Below are 21448 nucleotides of genomic sequence, written 5' to 3' on the forward strand. Positions count from 1 at the left end.
AGTAAAAGTATATCTAGAGTCAGACATTAGAATAAATTTTTAAAAAGTAGTAAAAGTATATCTACAATCAGACATTAGGATAAATTATTAAAAAAAATATAATATAATAACAAAGTAGTAGTAAAGGCATATCTATAGTCAGACATTATAAAATTTCTATTAATCATCGATAGTGGATAAATCATTTGAGCTATTATTTAATTACGAATAATTGAGAGGCTGAATGCTATAAGGTGTTACGCGCCATGTTAAGTAAATGGGGCGTAACACTAATTAATAATGAATTTAATAATTCATTGAATGCATTTAATAATAACAACCACAAATTATTAATAAATTTAATAATTATAACCACTATTTATTAATTAACATAATAATATTTTTGTTTACTAATTAATAATGAATTTAAAAATTCATTGAATGAATTCAATAATAACAACCACTAATTATTAATTAATACAATAATATTTGTAAGTTGTAACGCCTAATTAATAATTAATTTAATAATTGATTGAATAAATTTAATAGTTACAACCACTAAATATTAGTCAATATAATAATTACAACAACTAATTTTTAGTAGTAATGAATAAAAAAATTTTAATGTTTGATTAATTCTGAATTAATAAGATAAAATAGTTAAGAAATCATATTGCTACAAGTAGTACAATACATATTTAGTCCAGAGAGAAAAATATTATAATTTTGATATTACTATTTACAGTTATTTTCATTCCAGACAATTAAAATTAGTTTATAAAACAAAATAAGTAGTACAAACTATTTTCAGTCAGACAATAATTATCGAAAAGTTCTATTCAGTACAAGTAGCAAAAAGAATTTTTTGTCAGAAACGTCTTTAGTGAGCCAATAGTTAAATTTTAACTATTTTACATTCTATTTTGCATTTTTATCAGTAGTACAAGTCATTTTCGGTCAGACAATATTTTTTAACGACGAAATATAAAGAATAATTAAAAAAAAATTATTGTCAGTAGTAAAAACGTCTTTAGTCAGACAAAATAGTTTAAAATCAAAAGACGAAAAAATCGAAAAGTAGTAGTAAAAGTATGTTTATGGACAGACAATAGTGAAAGCTGAGTCTGACAATACTTTTCAAATAACAACTAATTAATAAGTTATAAATAGACTAAAAGATATCAGACTAAAATAAATTTTTAGTCTGACAATTAGTTCGAATTGTCATTATTAAAAATAAAATGTTTACAATCAAAAATAAAATTCTTTCTTACAAAGTAAAATTATAAATACAAATATTTCTTCTCTAAAAGATAATGAACAAATAACGAAAAAAAAAATGTTTTAAATGTATATAGAAGAAAATTCTATTTTGTTTTTAAAATGAACATTAAAAATCTTTGTGTCATGAAAAGAGACCGCGTTGCGTTGACAAAAGATAAAAGAGAGCGCTTTTTATTATATATGTATATAATTTTTTTTTCTTTTTTTTAAAATAAAAATTTTACATAATGGAAAAGAAAATTATATATACATGCATACATACATACATACATACATACACACATTTTGTAATGTGAGACCATAAATATTTTTCATATTTGTATGTTAATATATTTCATAAAAGAAAAGATTTAGGTTATTGCCTTTTGAAAAGCACTGCCCCGACAAATCCCTGAAAAATACTATTATCTTCATGAAAGCGTGTACAAGGGAGAAAAATTTTTATTCTAAAATAACTCATTGCACAATAAAAAATAAAATAAAATAAAAATAAAAAAATAAATAAATAAATAAAAAGTGAAAGATGGCAAAAGAGTTGAAATCTCGCTTATCTTGAGACGCGTATATACTTCGTAAGAGAGCGTCAATAAGCTTTTTTCCAATTGCAAAAGCTCAGGAAGCTCAAAAACTTTTTTCCCCTCTTTTTTTACTTTTTTGAATTTTGCAAATAGACAAAAAAAGAAAAAGAAAAAGAAAAAATCTATGAGAGAAGGTTCGCGCGCGACCACAGAGAAAGTATAAAAATCTGTGAATTCTCATTGATGATTGAGCACTCGGAAAAAGTTTTAAATATATATATATATATATATATATATATATAAATCGTAAAGTTTCTGAGCTTCCGCTGACTGGCGAAAACACAAAAAAGTCGCTGGTGCACACGTTCGACACTGAGAAGCTTATGCTCGGCTGATTCACATGCACCGCACTACAATATTCCTGTAAAGCCACGCGAAAACGAAAGATTTCGCCCGGAAAGTAAGTTATTTTTCCTTTTCTCCATATAGTGAAATCTCGATGAGAAAGACAATAAAAAATGGGACAAAAATTCATTTCAACGAAAATAAAAATGAAAACATTTTTTTCTATTTCGATTTTATGAACATTTTTCTGATTTTCTATTTTCTTCCATAAACATTTTTTTTTTTGTTATTTTATTTATTACAATGAAGGAAAAATTTACTTCATTGAAATAAACAATTATACTTGTTTATTATCCAATAAATATTTAATGAAATCAAATAAATTTTTAATTTGAATCAAATTATTTGTATTTGAACCAATAATTTCAATAATTTAGAACAAATACAATTTAAATTAAAAAATACTTGATTTAAGTAAATATTTATTTGAGAATAGAGAAGAGATAAGTAATCGACAAAAGAAAAGTAGAACAAAACTTCTTTAGTCGGAAAAAAAATTGATATTGATTTTTAAAAAATCCTATTAATAGTAAAAACCTTTTTAAGACAGACAAAATAGTTTAGAATGCGCAAAAAATTAAAAAAATAGTCGTTAAAAAAATAAATGATGAAGAAAAGTAGTAAAACACTTTTTTTGTCGGCCAAAACATAAAAATATTTTTTAAAAAATCAATATCAGTAGTAAAAACTTTTTTAAGTCAGAATTCGAAAAATAGTCGTGAAAGAAAAAAAGAAAAATAAAAGTAATAAAAAAACTTCTTTAGTAGGCCAAAACATTAAAAATAATGAAAAATATCAATATCAGTAGTAAACACTTTTTTAAGTCAGACAAAAATGTTCAGAATGCAACGAATTCGAAAAATAGTGAAAGGAAAAAAAGTAAACGAAGAAAAAAGTAGTAAAAAACTTCTTTAGTCGGATAAAATATTAAGAATAATTGAAAAAATTCATATCAGTAGTAAAAATCTTTTTAAGTCAGACAAAATAGTTCAGAATATAAAGAATTCGAAAAATAGTCGTGAACGAAAAAATGAACGAAGAAGAAAAGTAGTAAAAGACTTCTTTAGTCGGAAAAAAACATTAGGAATAATTTTAAAAATCAATATCAGTAGTAAAAACCTTTTTCAGTCAGACAAAATAGTTCAGAATATACAAATAATTCAAAAAATAGTTACAAAAGAAATGTAAACGAAGTAGAAATGTAGTAGAAGATTTTTTTTTGTAGGAGAAAAACAATAAGAACAATTTAACAAAAGCAATATCAGAAGTAAAAACCTTTTTATGTCAGAGAAAATAATTCAAAATATAATGTAAATCATGTTTCCTGAAAGAAATAATAATGAAATAATAATTTTAATATTTTTTAAATTTATATTGTAAAATAATGATTTTTCTTAGAGAAAATAGTTTATCCATCGTTCGAAAATTTGGTTAATTTATGAATTAGTAGTAATGAGAAATTTTAGTCAGACGAGCACTTAATACTGGTTTGGGTCTAAGTAGTAAGACTCTAATTCGATCAGACGGAACTTTTTAATTTCTTTTAATTAGATTTTGATGGTAAAACTTAGTTTCCTAAAGACAAAAAGTTTAAAATGTTTGACAAATCGGTGTCAGTAGTAAAAAGTCATTTAAGTCAGACAAACTGTTTTTTTACATTTTTTTTAAGTTGAATGCATTTGTTTCCCAGTTTTTAATTTGTCCTCAGAAAGTACTTCTATTTCTATTTTCTATAAATTGTATCCAGTAAAAAAATTTCAAAATCAATAGTATAAGAAAGTGTTCAGCCTGATAATAATTGAAATTTATTGCAATTCAGTAAAAAAATATAGTAAACACGAAAATTTTCGTTTTAGTAGTAAAAGTGCGTATTCTATCAGACCAAATATTATTTTTACCTTTTTATCAGTAGTACAAGTCATTTTCGGTCAGACAATACGTTTTAACTTCGAGTCATTACGAACATTAAGATGTAAAACAAAATCAAAACGTTAAGAATAATAAAAAAATTCTCTATCAGTAGTAAAATGGCTTTTTCGTCAGACAAACGGTTTCTTACACTTTCTTCAGTTTTATTCTATCGTTCACATTTTCTAAATTGTACTCTAGTCAGACAATAATAAAATTAAACTAAAATTTTCGACTTAGTAGTAAAAGTGCGTATTCTGTCAGACGAAATATTATTTTTCCATTTTTTCAGTAGTGAAGTAGTAAAAAATACAATGTATTCAAAAATTAGTAGCAAATGAAGTAGAAAAGTAGGAACAAACTTCTTTACGTAGACAAAACATTAAAATTAATTAAAAAACTCTATCAGTAGTAAAAACTTATTCTAGTCCGACAAACTAGTTTCTCCTCATAAAAAATCTACCATTTTTTAATATAAAAATTTTCCTCAAACTTTTGACAATCATATTGCAATTTTAAAAACACAAGACGTCTGTTGAATATTAAATGGAAAAAAACAATCTCATATTATACTTTTTTAAGAAAAGTTGTTCTAATGTAAAATCTATTTTAGTGAACCAAAATATATCTGCTTTTAAATTTATATACGATGAAAGGCATTATTATATGGCAACTGAAATTCTAAAGCCTCACGTGCCTAGCATATATATCCAACTTATAGCCGCTTCTAGCCTCCCGTTGCCATAATGATTTCCTCATCATCTACAGCTGACTTTGTGAATAACAAATAACAACGATTCATCACCAAAACGACTTAAAAAGCAAATTTTCTTTTCGAACGAAAGAAATTTCCCTCTGCTACAAGAAAAAATATTACCTTTAATAAATCGAGCGATGAATATTGTGATAAAAAAAACCGATTTTCTTCGATATTTCGTTTGTAAAAAAATTTTCATTGCCATTGAAAATGAATTTGAAAAAAATTCATTTCATATCAAACAAGAATGTTTTTTCTATTTTTTTTTTTTTTTTGTTTATGTAATTTGATGATTATTTTATTTTATAACTTTAGTAAATAATAAGAAGTAGGTCTGACGATAAATATTTTTCACTACTACTAGAAAAATTAATGACGCGTCTGACAAAAATAACTTTTTACTACTAATGAAATAAGTAACAAAGGCAAATTAAGTAGTAAAAATTATTTTTAGTCAGACTTACAGTTTTAATATTGTTTTAAAAGTGCTGACTAGAATTATTTTTCACTACTTTATTAAAATTAAATATTAAAAATTAAAAATTAAAAATTAAAAATTAAAAATTAAAAATTAAAAATTAAAAATTAAAAATTAAAAATTAAAAATTAAAAATTAAAAATTAAAATTAAAATTTTTTTTTTAAATAACATTGTTATTTTGTCAACAGATTATTTAAATATCATTCAAGATTCGAATCTCGTAAATATTATTTCCATTGGATTGTCATTTTTTTGACATTTTCTTTTTTATACAAAAGATCCTTTTCCCCTTATGGCGAACAAGGAACTTTTAGACAAATAAATAACAAGGCTTGTTAAAAACGTACATACATCTCTTTTTCTCTCCCTCACCCCACCCCCTCTCTCTTTCTCTCCACCAAACATATATTGGATTACCTGAAAACTGCTGAATATACAACAACAGAGTTTTCATCAATGAACAATAAATTCACTAGTTGGATTTCGAGACTAAGCGTATTCTCATCTCGAATATCAATAATCTTCCCCAGATATATATCAAAGTGCATTTACGGCATTATGGAATAATGTAATCGATAATCGATCTAATACCCTAAGTCCTTGTATAAAAGTTCTTTCTCGTTAAAAAATAATTCTCCTCTTTCATTTCGTGATTCTTATTCATTCGATGAAAAATAAAAAGAGAAAGATACAAACGTCGCTTCTTGGCGCAGCACACAATCGAATTTCACTTTGTACGCAAGTAAAAAAAAAGAACAAAAAAAAATAAGAAAATCTAAAGTAATTTCACTTGAAAAGCTCCTGCGATTTGAAAATTGCTGCTCAGTCATTTTCCAGAAGAAGAATGGTATCGAGGAACATTTCTATAGCTATATATAAGAGGGGAGGTAAAAAAAAATGAGGCAGAGAAATGCATCTAATATAACGGTATATATGCAAATTTATTGATGCGTAAAATAATTTTATATTCTACCTGATGTATGAAATATTTCGGTCCTATATTGTTTGATTATAATTATTTTTTTTTAAATGTCGATATTTTATTTCAATTAAAATTTCCAATAATTAACTTTTTCGTTTATAGTTTTTTTTTTTATTATTCAATGTGTCTACTAAATATTTTTTCTCTGTTGTCTTCTCACGATTTTTTCCGAGTGAAATTTATCTTCGAATACATTTTTTTTAAATTCAGTTTTAATTATTAGAAAATCAGAAATAAAAATAAATAAACTTTTTTAAATTAAAAAAATAAGTAATTATATTTTTTTTTGAAATATGATAAAAAGAAAATAATAATGGAAATGAAAATACTTTCACTTTCGCTTTCACAAATTTTAATTTTCACTTGGAAAATGAGAATACCAATATGTTAATGCTATAATGAATATGAAAGTGAACATAAAAATCTATTATAGCTAAAATGAAGATAAAAATCTATCGAAGTGAAAGTTAAAATAAAAGTAAAAATAAAAATCTTTTAAAGTAAAAATGAAAGTGAAAATAAAAATTTGTTAAAGTTTGAATAAAAATAAAATTCATCAAACTGAGAATAATTAAGTAAAAATAAAATTCCAGATAAGTGAAAGTGATAATAAAAGTGAAATTAAAAATCTATCAAAGTGAAAGTGAAAATAATCCTCCCTCAGGTATTCATTTTTACTTTCGTTTTCACTTTTACTTTTATTTTTACCTTTAAGAATTTATTTTTGAATTCCATTTGTAGGTGATGATAAAATTGAAAAATAAATTTCAAAATATGAAACTAAAATTCAAAGTTAAAATTTGCCAAGGTGAAAGTAAATATGCGAAAATGAAAATAAAATTGAAAATATAAATATTTTTATAGTGAAAATAGAAATAAAAATTTCTTCTTGTAGTGAAAATAGAGATCTTCTAAAAAAATTAATATTAATGATTTGTAAATATTTTTAATTATTTTAATTTATTTTATTTATTTAATTACTTTCATTTATTTAATTTAATTTATTTTAAATTTAATAATAATAAAAATATTAATAATAATTCTAATAACAACTATAAATATATTTTCTTCCAAATCTTTTTAAAAAAATGTTTAAAAATTACCTTCCAACAATCGAATTAAATCCACGTGCTGAACACAATTAACAGTTAAAATATAACCAAAATAACAGTTAATATATAATAAAATTTAATGAAACAGAATTAAATTATTTTGTTCCCATAATTTTTTTTCGCCTGAATTGGAAAAAAGAGGGCCATGGAATTCAATAAACGGGTTTATTTAAAATTCTCCTTTCTCCACAATTCAACATCTTAGCAGTAGTTTGGCAAATGTCCAAAAAAAAATATGATTTCATAGATGCGAGAAACTTAGTGGTTAGACCATCTTTCACTAAATATATATACAAGAGGGAGTAGGAAAGAAAAAAAATAAAAGTAAAAAAGAAAATCGCACAGAGTTTGGCTTGGCAATATTTAAAGTTGTTGCGGCTGTATTTTTATACGAAAGATGAAACGAATCCATTACCCAAAAAAAAAGAATAAAAAACGAATAAAAAAAATCAATCTCAACTTTCTTTGAATTTTTTTTTGTTCGATATACTCCAAACTTTTAAAATTGATTTTTCCCCTCTAAATTTTAAATTTTAAATTCTCTCTTGTTTTCCGGAAATATTATTTAATATATTTTGGAAGTTTTTTCTTGTTTTATGTTTTTTGCATTTGAAGGACTTTTTCAAACAACACTTGGATGATGAAAGTTGATAACAATTTTTTAAATCTACTAACATTATTAGTATTGTTATTATAATTTATTTATTATAGTAACAATTATTTTTATTTTTTTTATTATTGGTTATTATTTGTTATTATTTTGTTTTGTTATTATGATTACAATTCTTTACATTATAATATATTTTTTACTTTTTACTAAAATCAATTATTTTAATAATATTTTCTTCACTTATTGTTCATGCAATAATTATAATTTATTTTACATTCCGCCGTGAAAACACTCCATTAAAACATTTTACATAATTTACCAAAAATATATATTGTAGCAAATACACTTCTGTACAATATTTATGAATTTACATTTCAGGTAAATATGATGAATTAAATGAAAATATTTTCCCAATATTTATGAGAATGGTGAGAAATATTGTGCATTTCAAGATACAAAATACAAAATTTCTGAATTATTCTCTATTTTAATTAGATTTTTGTTTTCATAACTCATTTAATTTTGCATTTCGTGTATTTTCCATTTTACACAAAATAAATTATTGTGAGAGGTGAATTATTAGAATGCAGAATAAATTTGTTGTATTTTTGTAATTATCAATCTCTCAGAAGCAAATCCATACACTGTCAATAAAAAAGCTGAAATTGAAAAGCGATTTCATTTGGTAGAAAATGAAATTTAATAATAAAAATAAAAGTAATAATAATAATAATAATGATTAATTATTTTTAATGTTTAATAATTATTAATTTTAATACATATCAGCAATTGTTTTCAACATTCAGAATTTAAAAATATTGTTTTGAAAATTTGTTCAAGTAAAAAACATTTTATCAATAAATAAAGTTCTCAACAATAATTTTTAAATTGTAATTTCTTTCAATCGTAACTTTTTTCTCAGGAAAAAATTTTTTATTCTAGATTTTGAGAATAATTTTTACAAACTAATTTTCAATTTCAACATGATCCAAAGATTCCCCAATTCATTATTTGAAAATAAATTATATTCTAATTCAAATTTGAAACTTTTTGATTTAAACTTCATAAATGAGTAAAATTTTCATGTAAATCTAAAAAAGTGCTCCTTATATTGTTGGCATAAGTAAATATTACACTTGAGATTAATTTTACTCTTATGTGATAAAATTAAAATCTCTTTATGGATGAGTTTAAATTGCTCACGAAATATTAATGAAAGGAATGCGCGATACATTTACATATATATATATATATATATATATATATATATATTTCTACTGTTGTAGATTTTAGGTATCATAAAGGCCAACCACAAATGGTCTGTTGGCAAAATGTTCCTCTCGAGTACTAAAATACCTCAATCACGAATTATCTTGCTAGTTATCGTTATCTTTCACATCCACACTATAACTCCCCCTTTCCATCCCCCTTCGAAATACGGTCTAAGCCTTGTTGAGTGCCACAATCACTCAACTTCTGTTTCTGCTTTTCATTTTGTTTTTATTATTTCTTTATAGTTTATTATATCATGCTATGAATAATAAAGCTTTAAATTTATTTTTCCCTGACAAATTGTGCATATTACCTACATTTCGCAATAAATATAATGTCAATTTTTATAAAAAATATTTAAAATAATTATTATTAATATTAATCGCGATATTAATATTGCTAGTATTAACATAAATATTAATTTTTGTATTTTTATTTCCATTTTTATTTTTACGTTTATTTTTATATTTATATTTATCTTTCTTTTTATCTCTACTTTTTATTTGAATATCCATTTTTATTATCACTATAATTTAATTTCAATTATAATTTATTATATTTAATTATTATATATTATAATTAATTTGTACTTGTGAAAAAAATGTCACACTTTTTTTTTGTCAAAATAAAAAAAAACTATTTTTTATTGTTATATTTACTATCACTATTATTTGCTTTATCATAATTTATTATTTTTTATTTTATTTTTTAAATTATAGATTACAATTTATAATTATTTTCTAATTTGGAGAAAAAATCTTTTTTCTTTCTCTTTTTAAATATAACGAAAAACAACAGCCGAATAAAAAAAAATAATAAAAAATAGAAATATCGAAAAAAATAATAGTGATTTAAAAAAAAAGGAGAGACAATTATTAATTGTTATAAATGCAATTTCCTCTTCATTAAATAAAATTACAGTTCCAATCACAATTGTACGATATAACGATAATTCAAAATTTAATTAACAAATGCATATTTGCAAAATTGTGAATTTTAGTTTATTTTTTATTTTTAAATTCAAATTTTCAACATGAAAATATACATACAGACATTATTATATTAAATAAATAATAATTATATTATGTATATATATGTGAAAATTGAATGATAAATTTCCATTGTAAATTTTAGTTGAAGTATTCCTTTTGTTTCTCATTGTATTGGAGAACAAAGAGAAAAATTCTATTATTGTTAATTATTTAAATTCACGTTGTTATTTATTAAACTAACAGGTTTATTATTAATTTTTTTGTTGTTGAAAACAAATCCACTGATTGAATGACATAAAAAATGTATCGAAAATTATTTTTACAAAATGAAAATATAAACCATTAGGATTTCAATCTCTGTTCTGTTTTTTTAATTTAATACCTACTCTTTGTAAAAATCGATAATTAATATTAAAAAAATATAATATTGTTATAATTATGTCGTTATTAATTATTTTAATTAAATTTTTTTAACTCAATGTATTATTAATTCATTTTTATTTTATGAATATGTAATAAATAATAATAATAATAATAATAATAATTTTGTCGATCATTAATAAAATAGAATTTTAATTAAAATTTGAGGAATGTCATATTGTAAAGGATTTAGCGACATTGTAAATCAAAATTTTCCATAGCGTGTACACATTTTGAAATTATACATGATACAAACGTATATAGAATTACAAACAGAGGAGTTTGTTACGAGCCATTAGAATAATTTTCCCTCTTACAATGGAGCCACCTACGTAAAATATGTATACAAATATTCGTGTATCAAGTTCCTATTTGGTAAGGAATTTCATAAATGAAAACCACCATATACATGCACACATATACACACGCCTTAATTCTCATTCTGCGCCAAGTTGTATATATAGCGACGTTAAACGTTGTATTTTCTGTTTTTTCATCAGTGAAATAAAAAATTCCCTGTAATTTTCAAAATTTCACTCGTACATATCAATTTACGATGATAAATGACCGAGGAAAAAAATTTCTCCTGAAAAATATATATATATATATTTTGTGTTTTGGTAGAAAAACTTTTTTTTTTGGGGAAAATTTTTCTTTTCATCTTTTTGAAATAAAAAAAATTCACTGTCGTGAATATCGTCAGTTGGAGAGATAGGAGTTTCCAGGAAATATATCTAATATTCTCCGTCGTGAAATATTCATCTTTATAATTAAAATTTACGAAAAGAAAAAATTATCTCTTTTTACGTTAGGTTTGAAACAAGAATCTTTTTTTTGGTAAATTGAAAAAAAAGTCTTTTCATTTTCTTGGTTTCTTTCGCGAAATTACACGCGAAATATTTTTTTTTCGTTTACGTATCAAAAACGTAAAAAAGTGAAAGAAAATGAAAAATTGAATTAATTTTCTAATTAAGTAATTAAACTATCCATTAAATTAATTAAATTAAAATTAAAATTATTAAATACATTAATTAAATTAATTAAAATTTATTTAACAACAATGTTTTATTGTTATTTCTCAATTACTTTCTTAATTGTATACTAGTACTACTATTGCTATTAGTATAACTACTAGTACTGTCACTACTATTATCAAAAATATAAATTAGTACATAATAATGATACTCAATAAATTAATTTAATAAAATTGTTTTAATTTTATTCTAAAATTATTTCAAATAATTCAATTATTGTATACTTATACTATTACTAGAATAGCAACTACTACTACTACTACTACTACTACTACTACTACTACTACTACTACTACTACTACTACTAACAAAAATTAGTATAGAATAATAATTCTCTAAATTTGAATTAGTAAAAACTAAAAATGTTTACTAATTGTAATTAGAATTAGTAATTAACTATTTACGTTTTAATTAGTAGATTTTACTAATAAATAGTAATTACTACTAATTTATTAGTAAAATTTACTAATTCAAAAACAAAAAGTCAGTTACTCATTTAAATTTAGAGAGTAGTTATTATTTTCTTTATATTTTATTTATTTCTTCAACATAAGAAATTAATTAATTTTAATCAATTATATAATTCTATTTTTTACTATTTTTGGTTATTAGTACTGTTTTAGCGTATACAATCAATCAATTAGAAAAATAGTTTTTTTACCAAAAGTTTTAACATAATTTTTGATCTAAAACTAGGGATTTAAAAAGAGAAAATTTGTTTGATAAAATATTTTTAATTGAGGAAATTTTTTCACGGTGTAATTAAAAAAAAATTTTGTTTGCTGAAAGGTTATATTTTCTGCGATAATTTTCATTGTTACATAATTTTTTCTGCCCATGTTAAACACGAGTTAATTTTCCACATATTCGCGATTCCAATGAGCTTTACTCTATTGTGCTCGCTCTTTATTATTTTAATTTTTTTCCACTCACGTTTTTAGTCCAATATAACCAGATCATTATACTAGTTTATCGAGATTGTTTTAATTTATTTTATATAATTTATTCCGCACGCCGTTTGAAAAGAAAAACCAAAACATTTTTATTAGATGATATTTTTTAAAATATATTTGAATTTGTGTTTTTTATTCTTATTTTTTAAATACTTTACTGGTTAAAAAAAGAGAAAATTTTCTCGTCATAATAATTTCATAAATTTTTACGAATTTCAGACAGGAGAAAATAATCATTTTAAAGGGAAAATATTTCAGTGTTGCTTTAAAAGAATTTTCGCAACATTTGACAAATTGATAAAATTTTTCTTCGTTCCTTAGAGAAAAATTTTCAAAAGTTTCGGTACTTTTCTACGAACAAATAAGTATTTCATATTTTTTTGAAATGAAAAAATATTGTTTTAAATTCATAACCAAAAATTAATCTTCTATTTTTTTTTTTGTGAAAACATAGTTTTACATAAAATATTATTTTATGCAAAATTATTAGGATTTATTATTTTATTTTTCATTTTAAATATATTTTCCTGAACATTTAGATGAATTTGAAAATCATCGAACGGTCTATTTAAACACCTAGAAAAATAAACTATAAATATTTTTCATTGTTTTTTTTCAATCTGAATAATTTATCTACTATTGCATTAAAAATAGTTAAATAATTAAATTAACAATTAAAATATTCAGAATAAATAACGAATCATGTAAAATGTTTTTAAAAGAAAATAAAGCAAAAAATTACTCTTCGACTATTAGTTTTCCCTTTTCGAGTAATTATACCCAATTTAGATAAATAGAACAAATAAAAATAAATAAAAATAAAGAAACTAATGATAATAAATAAATTAATGAAAAAAATAAAAATAAAGAAAATTAAAAGAAATGAATAAAAATTAAAAATGAATAGAAGTAAAAAAAATAAATAAAAATTACTATTTTCGAGATGATTGGCAGAAGGTCCGGATATTGTAACTTTAACCATTATAGCGACGAAAATAAAAAAAAAATTCCCCAAATTAACGTCACGAGACATATTCTATTTTAGAGAAGTGTGAAAGTCAATATGTGAGACCGCACTTAGCAAACAGCAGAGAACGAAGAGAAAGCCTCAAGTACTCTAAATCATGAAAATTATCCGAAATCAAGTGTCACGGGCCGGATAAGCGTATTGTATTCTCGAATCGATAGAGCGCGTCGCGTTTATTGTCAAATAGTGATTCATATTGCATAATCATGCCAAAGTAAATGACTTAGAATTTCTGAATTGATATGGGGAAAAAATATAACTGATTTTTTTTTATAATAATAATAATAATAATAATAATAATTTCATCAATAATGTGCGTCAAAGAAGGGAAAAAAAACTATTTCGATATAGTTTTCAAAGTTTCACGAAATATCTCTAATGGCACACAAAATACGCGTATATATATATAACAATGACCAAAGGGATCGGTTGATTAATTGATTATGTTAGCTGCCAATAACTGATCCATAAATTCTGTACCAAGTCATTGCCCCTTTTTTCATATAGATGTAAAAGATTTATCTCGTGCGAATAAGAAAATTCATTTATATTCAATTTTTCCATTATTCTTATATATTAATAACTTATATACATCATTCGCAAATGTTTTTGGTTGTTCATCAATTTTTTTTTACATCGTAAAAGTTAATTTAAAATTTTGACCATAAAATGTTCTTTTATATTCGCTATTTGGATAGTAATTATTACAATCTATATATATAACATTTTGCAACAGTTTGCCTTTGTCTATTTTTCTTTTTTTTAACTTCTAAATTAAATTATATTCGCCATTTTGCTAAATAGAGAATCCATCAAATATAAAGGTTTTTTTAAATGAATATGTCGACTGAAATTTACTTTAAATAAAAATTCTCTGAAAAGGAAAAAAATTTCAATTAGTTAAAAAATTATTTGTGTAAAATTAATATTAATTGTTTATTTTTATTAATTAATAATTATAATAATGTAATAATTAATTTTTTAATAAAACATTGAATTTCACGATCATTCCGAGTCAGCAAAAATGATAAAATTAAATATTTTTGTAATAATTAATTATTTATTAATTCTTTAATTAATATCAATTGGAAAAAATTAGCATAAATAATATTTACGTACTAAACTAATATTAATTTAAATCAATATAATTAAAATTCTATTATAAATATAAATAATTCAATGAAAACGAGTTGAAAAGCTTTCTTTAAAAAAATAAGATTAAATTGTAATTACCAGTATTAAAAATTCAATTAGCTTAAAATTTAGTTCCTCATTTAGAACGGATGTTGATCAAGAATTTATATTAATGAACGATTGATAAATACGTGACATTAACGAATATTTAATAGCAACATAATTCCCATATTATCCATTCTCACCGGAACTTTATAAAATAATTTAAAAGAAAATATTTATTCTTATATATTTATTCCTATTTTTTATTATTATTCATTATAATATTATATATTATAAAAATTAAAAAAAATTATAGGTAAGAAATAAAAATACTTACAATTATATCAAGATAAAAATATATATATATATATATATATATATATATATATATATATATATATATTGATATAATTGTTTTCACTCTAAAACGGATTCGAATTGCCGGTTGTCGTATTAAACGTCTTTTAACTTTTTCTTCTATCGATTCGTAATTTCTTTCTATTCAAGTTAAAATCTTGATTGCGACTTTTTTTTCTTCGATATATAGCTATATGTACACTACATTGTTTTTTAACAAGAGTCTTGGAAAATTGAAATTATCCCAATAGATTAAAAGAAATTAATGGAAACAGTGAGAGAGTATAAGAAAAAAAAAATTTATTTCATTTTAAAAGGAAAGAGAAAATTTCATTTAAATTCAATTTTATACGTGCGCAAAATCGATGTAAAATTTGATTTTCATGAAAACACCATCTCTTCATTTTGAAGAAACTATTTTATTTTAGAGAAAATTGAAAATTTTTTAATCTTGAATTAGAAATATAATTTTTTTCTTAATTTTAAATTCTAAACTCTTCTTAAAAAAAAGTAGAAAATATTATTTATTTTAAACAGAATTTTATGTTCTTTTAATTTTTACTAAAAAGAATGAATTTTTTTTTCAAAGTAGAAGAATTGAAAATCGAAGGAAAAAAAATTTTCGTAAATACAAGTAATTTTTAAATTACTTATTTAAATAAGTAAATTTTTTTAAATTAGAATATAGTTTATTTACATATAAAAAACAATATTTAATGAAACAATTTTTTTAAAAATAATACTTCAAGAAACAATATTTTTTATAAAACAATATTTAAAGGAACAAATTTTTTTTTTTGAAACAATATTCAATGAAACAATTCTTTTGGGAAACAGTATTTAAAGAAACAAATTTTTTTTTTTTTTAAACAATATTCAAAGAGACAATTCTTTTAGAAAGCAATATTCAAAGAAACAATTTTTTTTATGAAACAATATTTAAACGAAAAAAATTTTTTTTGAAACAATATTCAAAGAAACAATTCTTTTAGAAAACAATAAAAATAAATAAAATTTTAGGAAACAATAATTAAAGAAATATGTTTTTTTTAAACAATATTGAAAGAGACAATTCTATTAGGAAACGATATACAAATAAACAATTCTTTTGACAAACAATATTTAAAGAAACAAACATTTTTTTTGGAAACAATATTTAAAGAAACAATTCTTTTAGGAAACAATGTTTAAAAAATCCATTTTTTTAGGGAACAATATTTAAAGAAACTTTTTTTTTTGAACAAATAAAAAACATTTTTTTATACATTAATTTTAAAGAAACAATTTTTTTTATAAAAAAACGTTTAAAAACCCATACTTTTTAAAAAAATAATACTAAAAAGAAACTTAAAAAAAGAGAGGAGGTGACTTTCATAATGTATCATTTCACTTTTCTACCATTTGACCCTTAAATCAAATTTCTCTCTCTCTAATTTTTTTATTTATTTTTTTTTTCAAACATTAGTCTATCTCAACTTGCATGTCCACAAATATACAAATATTCAATGTTTAATAAGAAATGAGACAAAAAGAAAATAAAAAAACCTTATCCGTTGGACGATAAATGTTCTGAAAAACCAAGTAACACGTGTGTTTATTCAGAACTCACGGTATGCACGCTTGCAATTAGGGGAAAACGAGTGAATCGTTCGGTAAACATTATACGAGAAACATCGAACTATCGCTTAAAAGATGATAACTTGACATTAAAAAAAAAACAAAAAAAAAAGAAAACCTTTTGTGCATCATTAAAGAAATACTCTAAAAATTTACCGTAGACTCTCGATAATTCACCTTTAAATTTAGTTTATCAAAAATTATTTCATATTCATTAATAATAATTTACAGCGAAATAATTAAATTAAATTTATTTCACAAATATTAAACTATCCAAAATATATTTATGACAATTTTAATAAGAAAGAGCAAAAATCTTTAAAATCATTATTTTATAAATAAAAATATTAATTATAGATACAGAAAATAATAAATATAACGAAAATAGTAATAAATAAAAAAATAATACACTGAGGAAAAAATTATTTGACTCAAAGAAACAATTACTTGTCTATTATCAAACAAATATTTACTTGAATCAAATAATTTTTATTCAAATCAAAGAAATTTTGGTTCAAATAAATTTTATTTAAACCAAAATTTTAATATTTGAAGCAAATACAATTTAATTGATTTAAATAAAAATTATTTGATTCAAGTAAATATTTATTTGATATAATAATCGGTTATTTAATTATAATAAATTTTTATTCAGTGTATAATAAATAATATTATTCTAATAATATTAATATTTATTATTATTTTCTGCAAAAAATATTATTGTTATTATTAGTATTATTTTTTAATGTTATTTAAATTAATATTCATATTAATTAATATATTTCTACTAATTATTTCTATTAATTTTTTAAACTTATTATTCATAATTACACGAATATTAATTACTTTGAATTTTGAAATAATTTAAATAAACTAATAAAAATAATACTAGTAGCACAGATGTTAATAAAAATAGTCCAAAAGTAATGAATACGAGAATAAGAAAATAATCAAAAAAAAAATTTTTTTATTTGTAATGAAAGAAGTATAATTAGTATTAAATTTTAATGACTAATTAAAAAAGAAGAATATACACATTTTTTTCGACACAATGTAAAGTCCAATTATATTGAAAGTCGATTTATCGAGTTTCTACAGAGGGAAATGAAAACTGATTATATAAAAGAAGAAAAATAACGAGACACACAGCTCAACTAGATAATAAGTGCACAAATTGCATTAAATATTTATCGATAGAAAATTAGAAAAAATTAGAAATATATATTAGAGAAATTAGAATTAGAGAATTATTAGAGAATTAGAGAAAAAAAATTAGATTTTAAAAAACAAGTAGTTTATAAATGTTTGTAAATATGTAAATAGTACTTGCATGGTAATTATGTCTTATGTGTCTGTCTTTCTCTATATATGTAAAGTAGTAATTAGTTTATTTTAGTTAAAAAAATTTTTCTTGTAAAAATGCATAAGTAAGTATGCTATTTTTATTTTCAAAATGAATTTAAAAAATTAATTAGTATTTTATTTCAATAAATGTATGTATATTTTTTTTATCTTGTATGTTTGAGTGTTACGACCTATTTTTCACGTCTCTGTTCTCTTTTTTGTCATTACACCCTGTAAAATGCGATGAATGCTAATTTGACTGGCTTTTTGTGTATAGATATATTTTTTTCTTTTTTTGTTTTAATTAAACAACCATTCGAGTGTTGTCTGGGTACGAGTGAATCTGAACTGTATGTTTTTCCCATTTCAAAGAAAAAAATGAAAAAAATGAAAAAAATGAAAAATAAAAAATAATAGTAACATTAACAATGATAAATTCAAGCCACAAGTTTATAAATTTTTCTCTAAAGAAAAAATCCTGATTCTTGAGGCTTGAGTTTTATAAAAAAAAAAAAAAAATGAAAAAAAAGAAAAAAAGTAGAATAGAGTTATAGCGAGATTAGTAAATGAAAGATTATTAGAGGATCAAGAAACTTTAGAAAGAAATGATGAATCCGAAGAAAATAAGACGCGAGAATAATAGTAGAATATAGTATATAAAATATAATACATAAAATATAATAATGGAATAATAATCTTTCATCTTTAGAAATTTTTGTATATTTAAAAAAAATATATATAATGGAAATTTTTTTCAAAAATTAATCGCTTCATTCCTCTTTTTTCGGGGGAATTTTTTCGACAATTCCTCGAAATTCAGGGACGTATTTCAATTGCATCATGTTCATGGTGGCTAGCAGCGTTGTACTTACCGTTGTGGTGCTCAATTATCATCATCGAACTGCCGATATTCACGAGATGCCAAATTGGGTAAATATTATCTTTATTTTTTCTTCACCTTCTTTTTTATCTGAAAATGAAAATCTCTCTTTTAAATTCTTTTTTTCTCAATTCAGGGCTCGAATTTTTAAATAATTAAATTCTTTGGACGAATTTTAATGAAAATTTAAAGAATAATTACATTTTTCGAGAAATTCGATTAAAATTATATTAAAAATAATTGAAATTCTGCGATAAGTTTTTTTATTTGTAAAAATAATTGAATACCTTAGAATAATTTTATTATTTACGAAAATAATTAAATCTCTGTAAAAATTTCATAATTTATAAATATAATTGAATGATTAAAAAGAAATTTATAAAAATTTGTAAATAATTGAATTCCAGTGAAATTTTTATTATTTTTATGAAAATAATTAAAAGTTTGCGTAGAATTTCATTAAATTTTGTTTAATTCATTAACTTCTTTTGGAAAATTTTATTAAAATATTAAATATTGAAAATCATTGAATTGAGGAATATTTTTAAAAATAATTGAAATTTTGACAAGAATTTTATTTAAATTTTGGAAAATAATTAAATTTCAGAAACGAATTTAATTATTTATAAAGATAATTATAAATAATTTATTGAATAAATTGCATGTTTCTTAAAATTGAATTCTCATAAAGAATTTTATTAATAAATTTTTAAATAATTGAATTCTTTTGACGAATTTTAATAAAGTTTTTATAAATAATTACATTTTTCGAAGAATTGGATTTAAATTGTATTAAAAATAATTGAAATTCTGCAATGAGTTTTATTATTTATGAAAATAATTGAATTCCTAAAAAGAATTTTATTATTTACGAAAATATTTTAATCTCTGTAAAAATTCTATTATTTATGAAAATATTTGAATGATTAAAAAGAAATTTATAAAAAATTTGTAAATAATTGAATTCCAAAGAAATTTTTATTATTTTTATGAAAATAATTAAAAGTTTGCGTAGAATTTTTAAAAATATTTTTAAAATAATTGAAAAATGAATTAAAAATCATTGGATTGAGGAATATTTTTGAAAATAATTGAAATTTTGACAAGAATTTTATTTAAATTTTTGAAAATAATTGAATTTCGGAAAAGAATTTAATTATTTATAAAAATAATTGAAACATTGACGAGAATTTAAAAAAATTTTTTGAAAATAATTAAATTTCTGCGAAGAATTTTATTACTTTTGAAAATAATTGAAATTCTGCAATCATTTGTAATTTTTCTAAAATTTTCCAAATTATATCGTACAATTTACAAACTTTTCGTCTTTTTCAATCAAATTACGAACTTTACGGACCATTTTTCAAAAAAACGGACTTTTATGGACTTCAAGCAAATTTACGGATCTAGTTCGAGCCCTGTTAATTAAAAAAAATTACAATATACAATTGAGTTAAAATTAAACTTTGCAAGAATGAAAAAAACACTGAATTGAATTTTTTTTATTTGTATTTTAAATATTTAGTAGAACTTTTAATTAGAGAAATTTTTGTTAGGACAAAATTACATTTGACAAAAATTTTCTTCGACTGAATTTTGTATTTCGTACGAAAAAATATTCTTTATAAAAAATACAACAAATTTTGGCTAAATGTAAAATTTCTCTAATCAAAGAAAAGAACATAAGAAAAAAAAACACTTTGTTTTCAAAGAATCCATAAAATTGTCAATTTTCAAATGAAATTTGAAGACAACAGTAAATTTTTTCTCCATTCCTTATTTTTCGAAGCAAAGTATTGCATAAAAGAAAAACGCGAATAATAAAAGTCCTGGGTATTTTGAATTCACGACGAGTTAGATCATAAAAGAAATAGCTATATATACATGAATATAAATATACAGTATTAGGCCATAATAGTCACTATAGTCGTTTTCACATTTTAATGCCACTTTCCTAAGTCTTACACATTTGTCGAGAATAAAAAAAAAGGCGAAGAAAAAGATAGAAAAACAAAACGAAAGAGTCAAAAAGAGAAATAAAAGATAAGTAAGAAAATATTTTTTTTGTTTTATAAAAAATAATTTTATTTTTGCTTCTGTTTTCTAGATAAAAAGGGTATTTCTACAATGGTTACCGTGGATTCTAAGAATGTCACGACCTGGTAAACCAATTACGAGGAAGACCATTCTAATGAGTAATCGAATGAAGGAACTCGAACTTCAAGAGAGGAGTAGTAAAAGTCTATTGGCGAATGTTTTAGATATCGATGATGACTTTCGTCACGGCGGTGTCAACAGTGCAAATCCAACTACCGGTTACATACGGTACAATCATCACATT

General features: G+C 21.9%; 1 protein-coding gene across 3 annotated transcripts in view; it reads left to right on the forward strand.

Moving 5' to 3' along the window:
- The window catches only part of LOC122510668 (neuronal acetylcholine receptor subunit alpha-7), a 344417-nt gene that overhangs the window by 315101 nt on the left and 7868 nt on the right, over positions 1-21448 (forward strand). For all 3 annotated transcript variants that reach the window (XM_043625472.1, XM_043625481.1, XM_043625489.1), the window contains 2 exons: positions 19048-19157; positions 21215-21432. In XM_043625472.1, coding sequence (XP_043481407.1) covers positions 19048-19157; positions 21215-21432 — 328 coding nt within the window. The remainder of the gene's footprint in view (positions 1-19047; positions 19158-21214; positions 21433-21448) is intronic.

The sequence above is a fragment of the Leptopilina heterotoma genome, unplaced genomic scaffold, assembly GCF_015476425.1.
Source record: "Leptopilina heterotoma isolate Lh14 unplaced genomic scaffold, ASM1547642v1 Lhet_120, whole genome shotgun sequence".
NCBI classification, from domain to species: domain Eukaryota; kingdom Metazoa; phylum Arthropoda; class Insecta; order Hymenoptera; family Figitidae; genus Leptopilina; species Leptopilina heterotoma.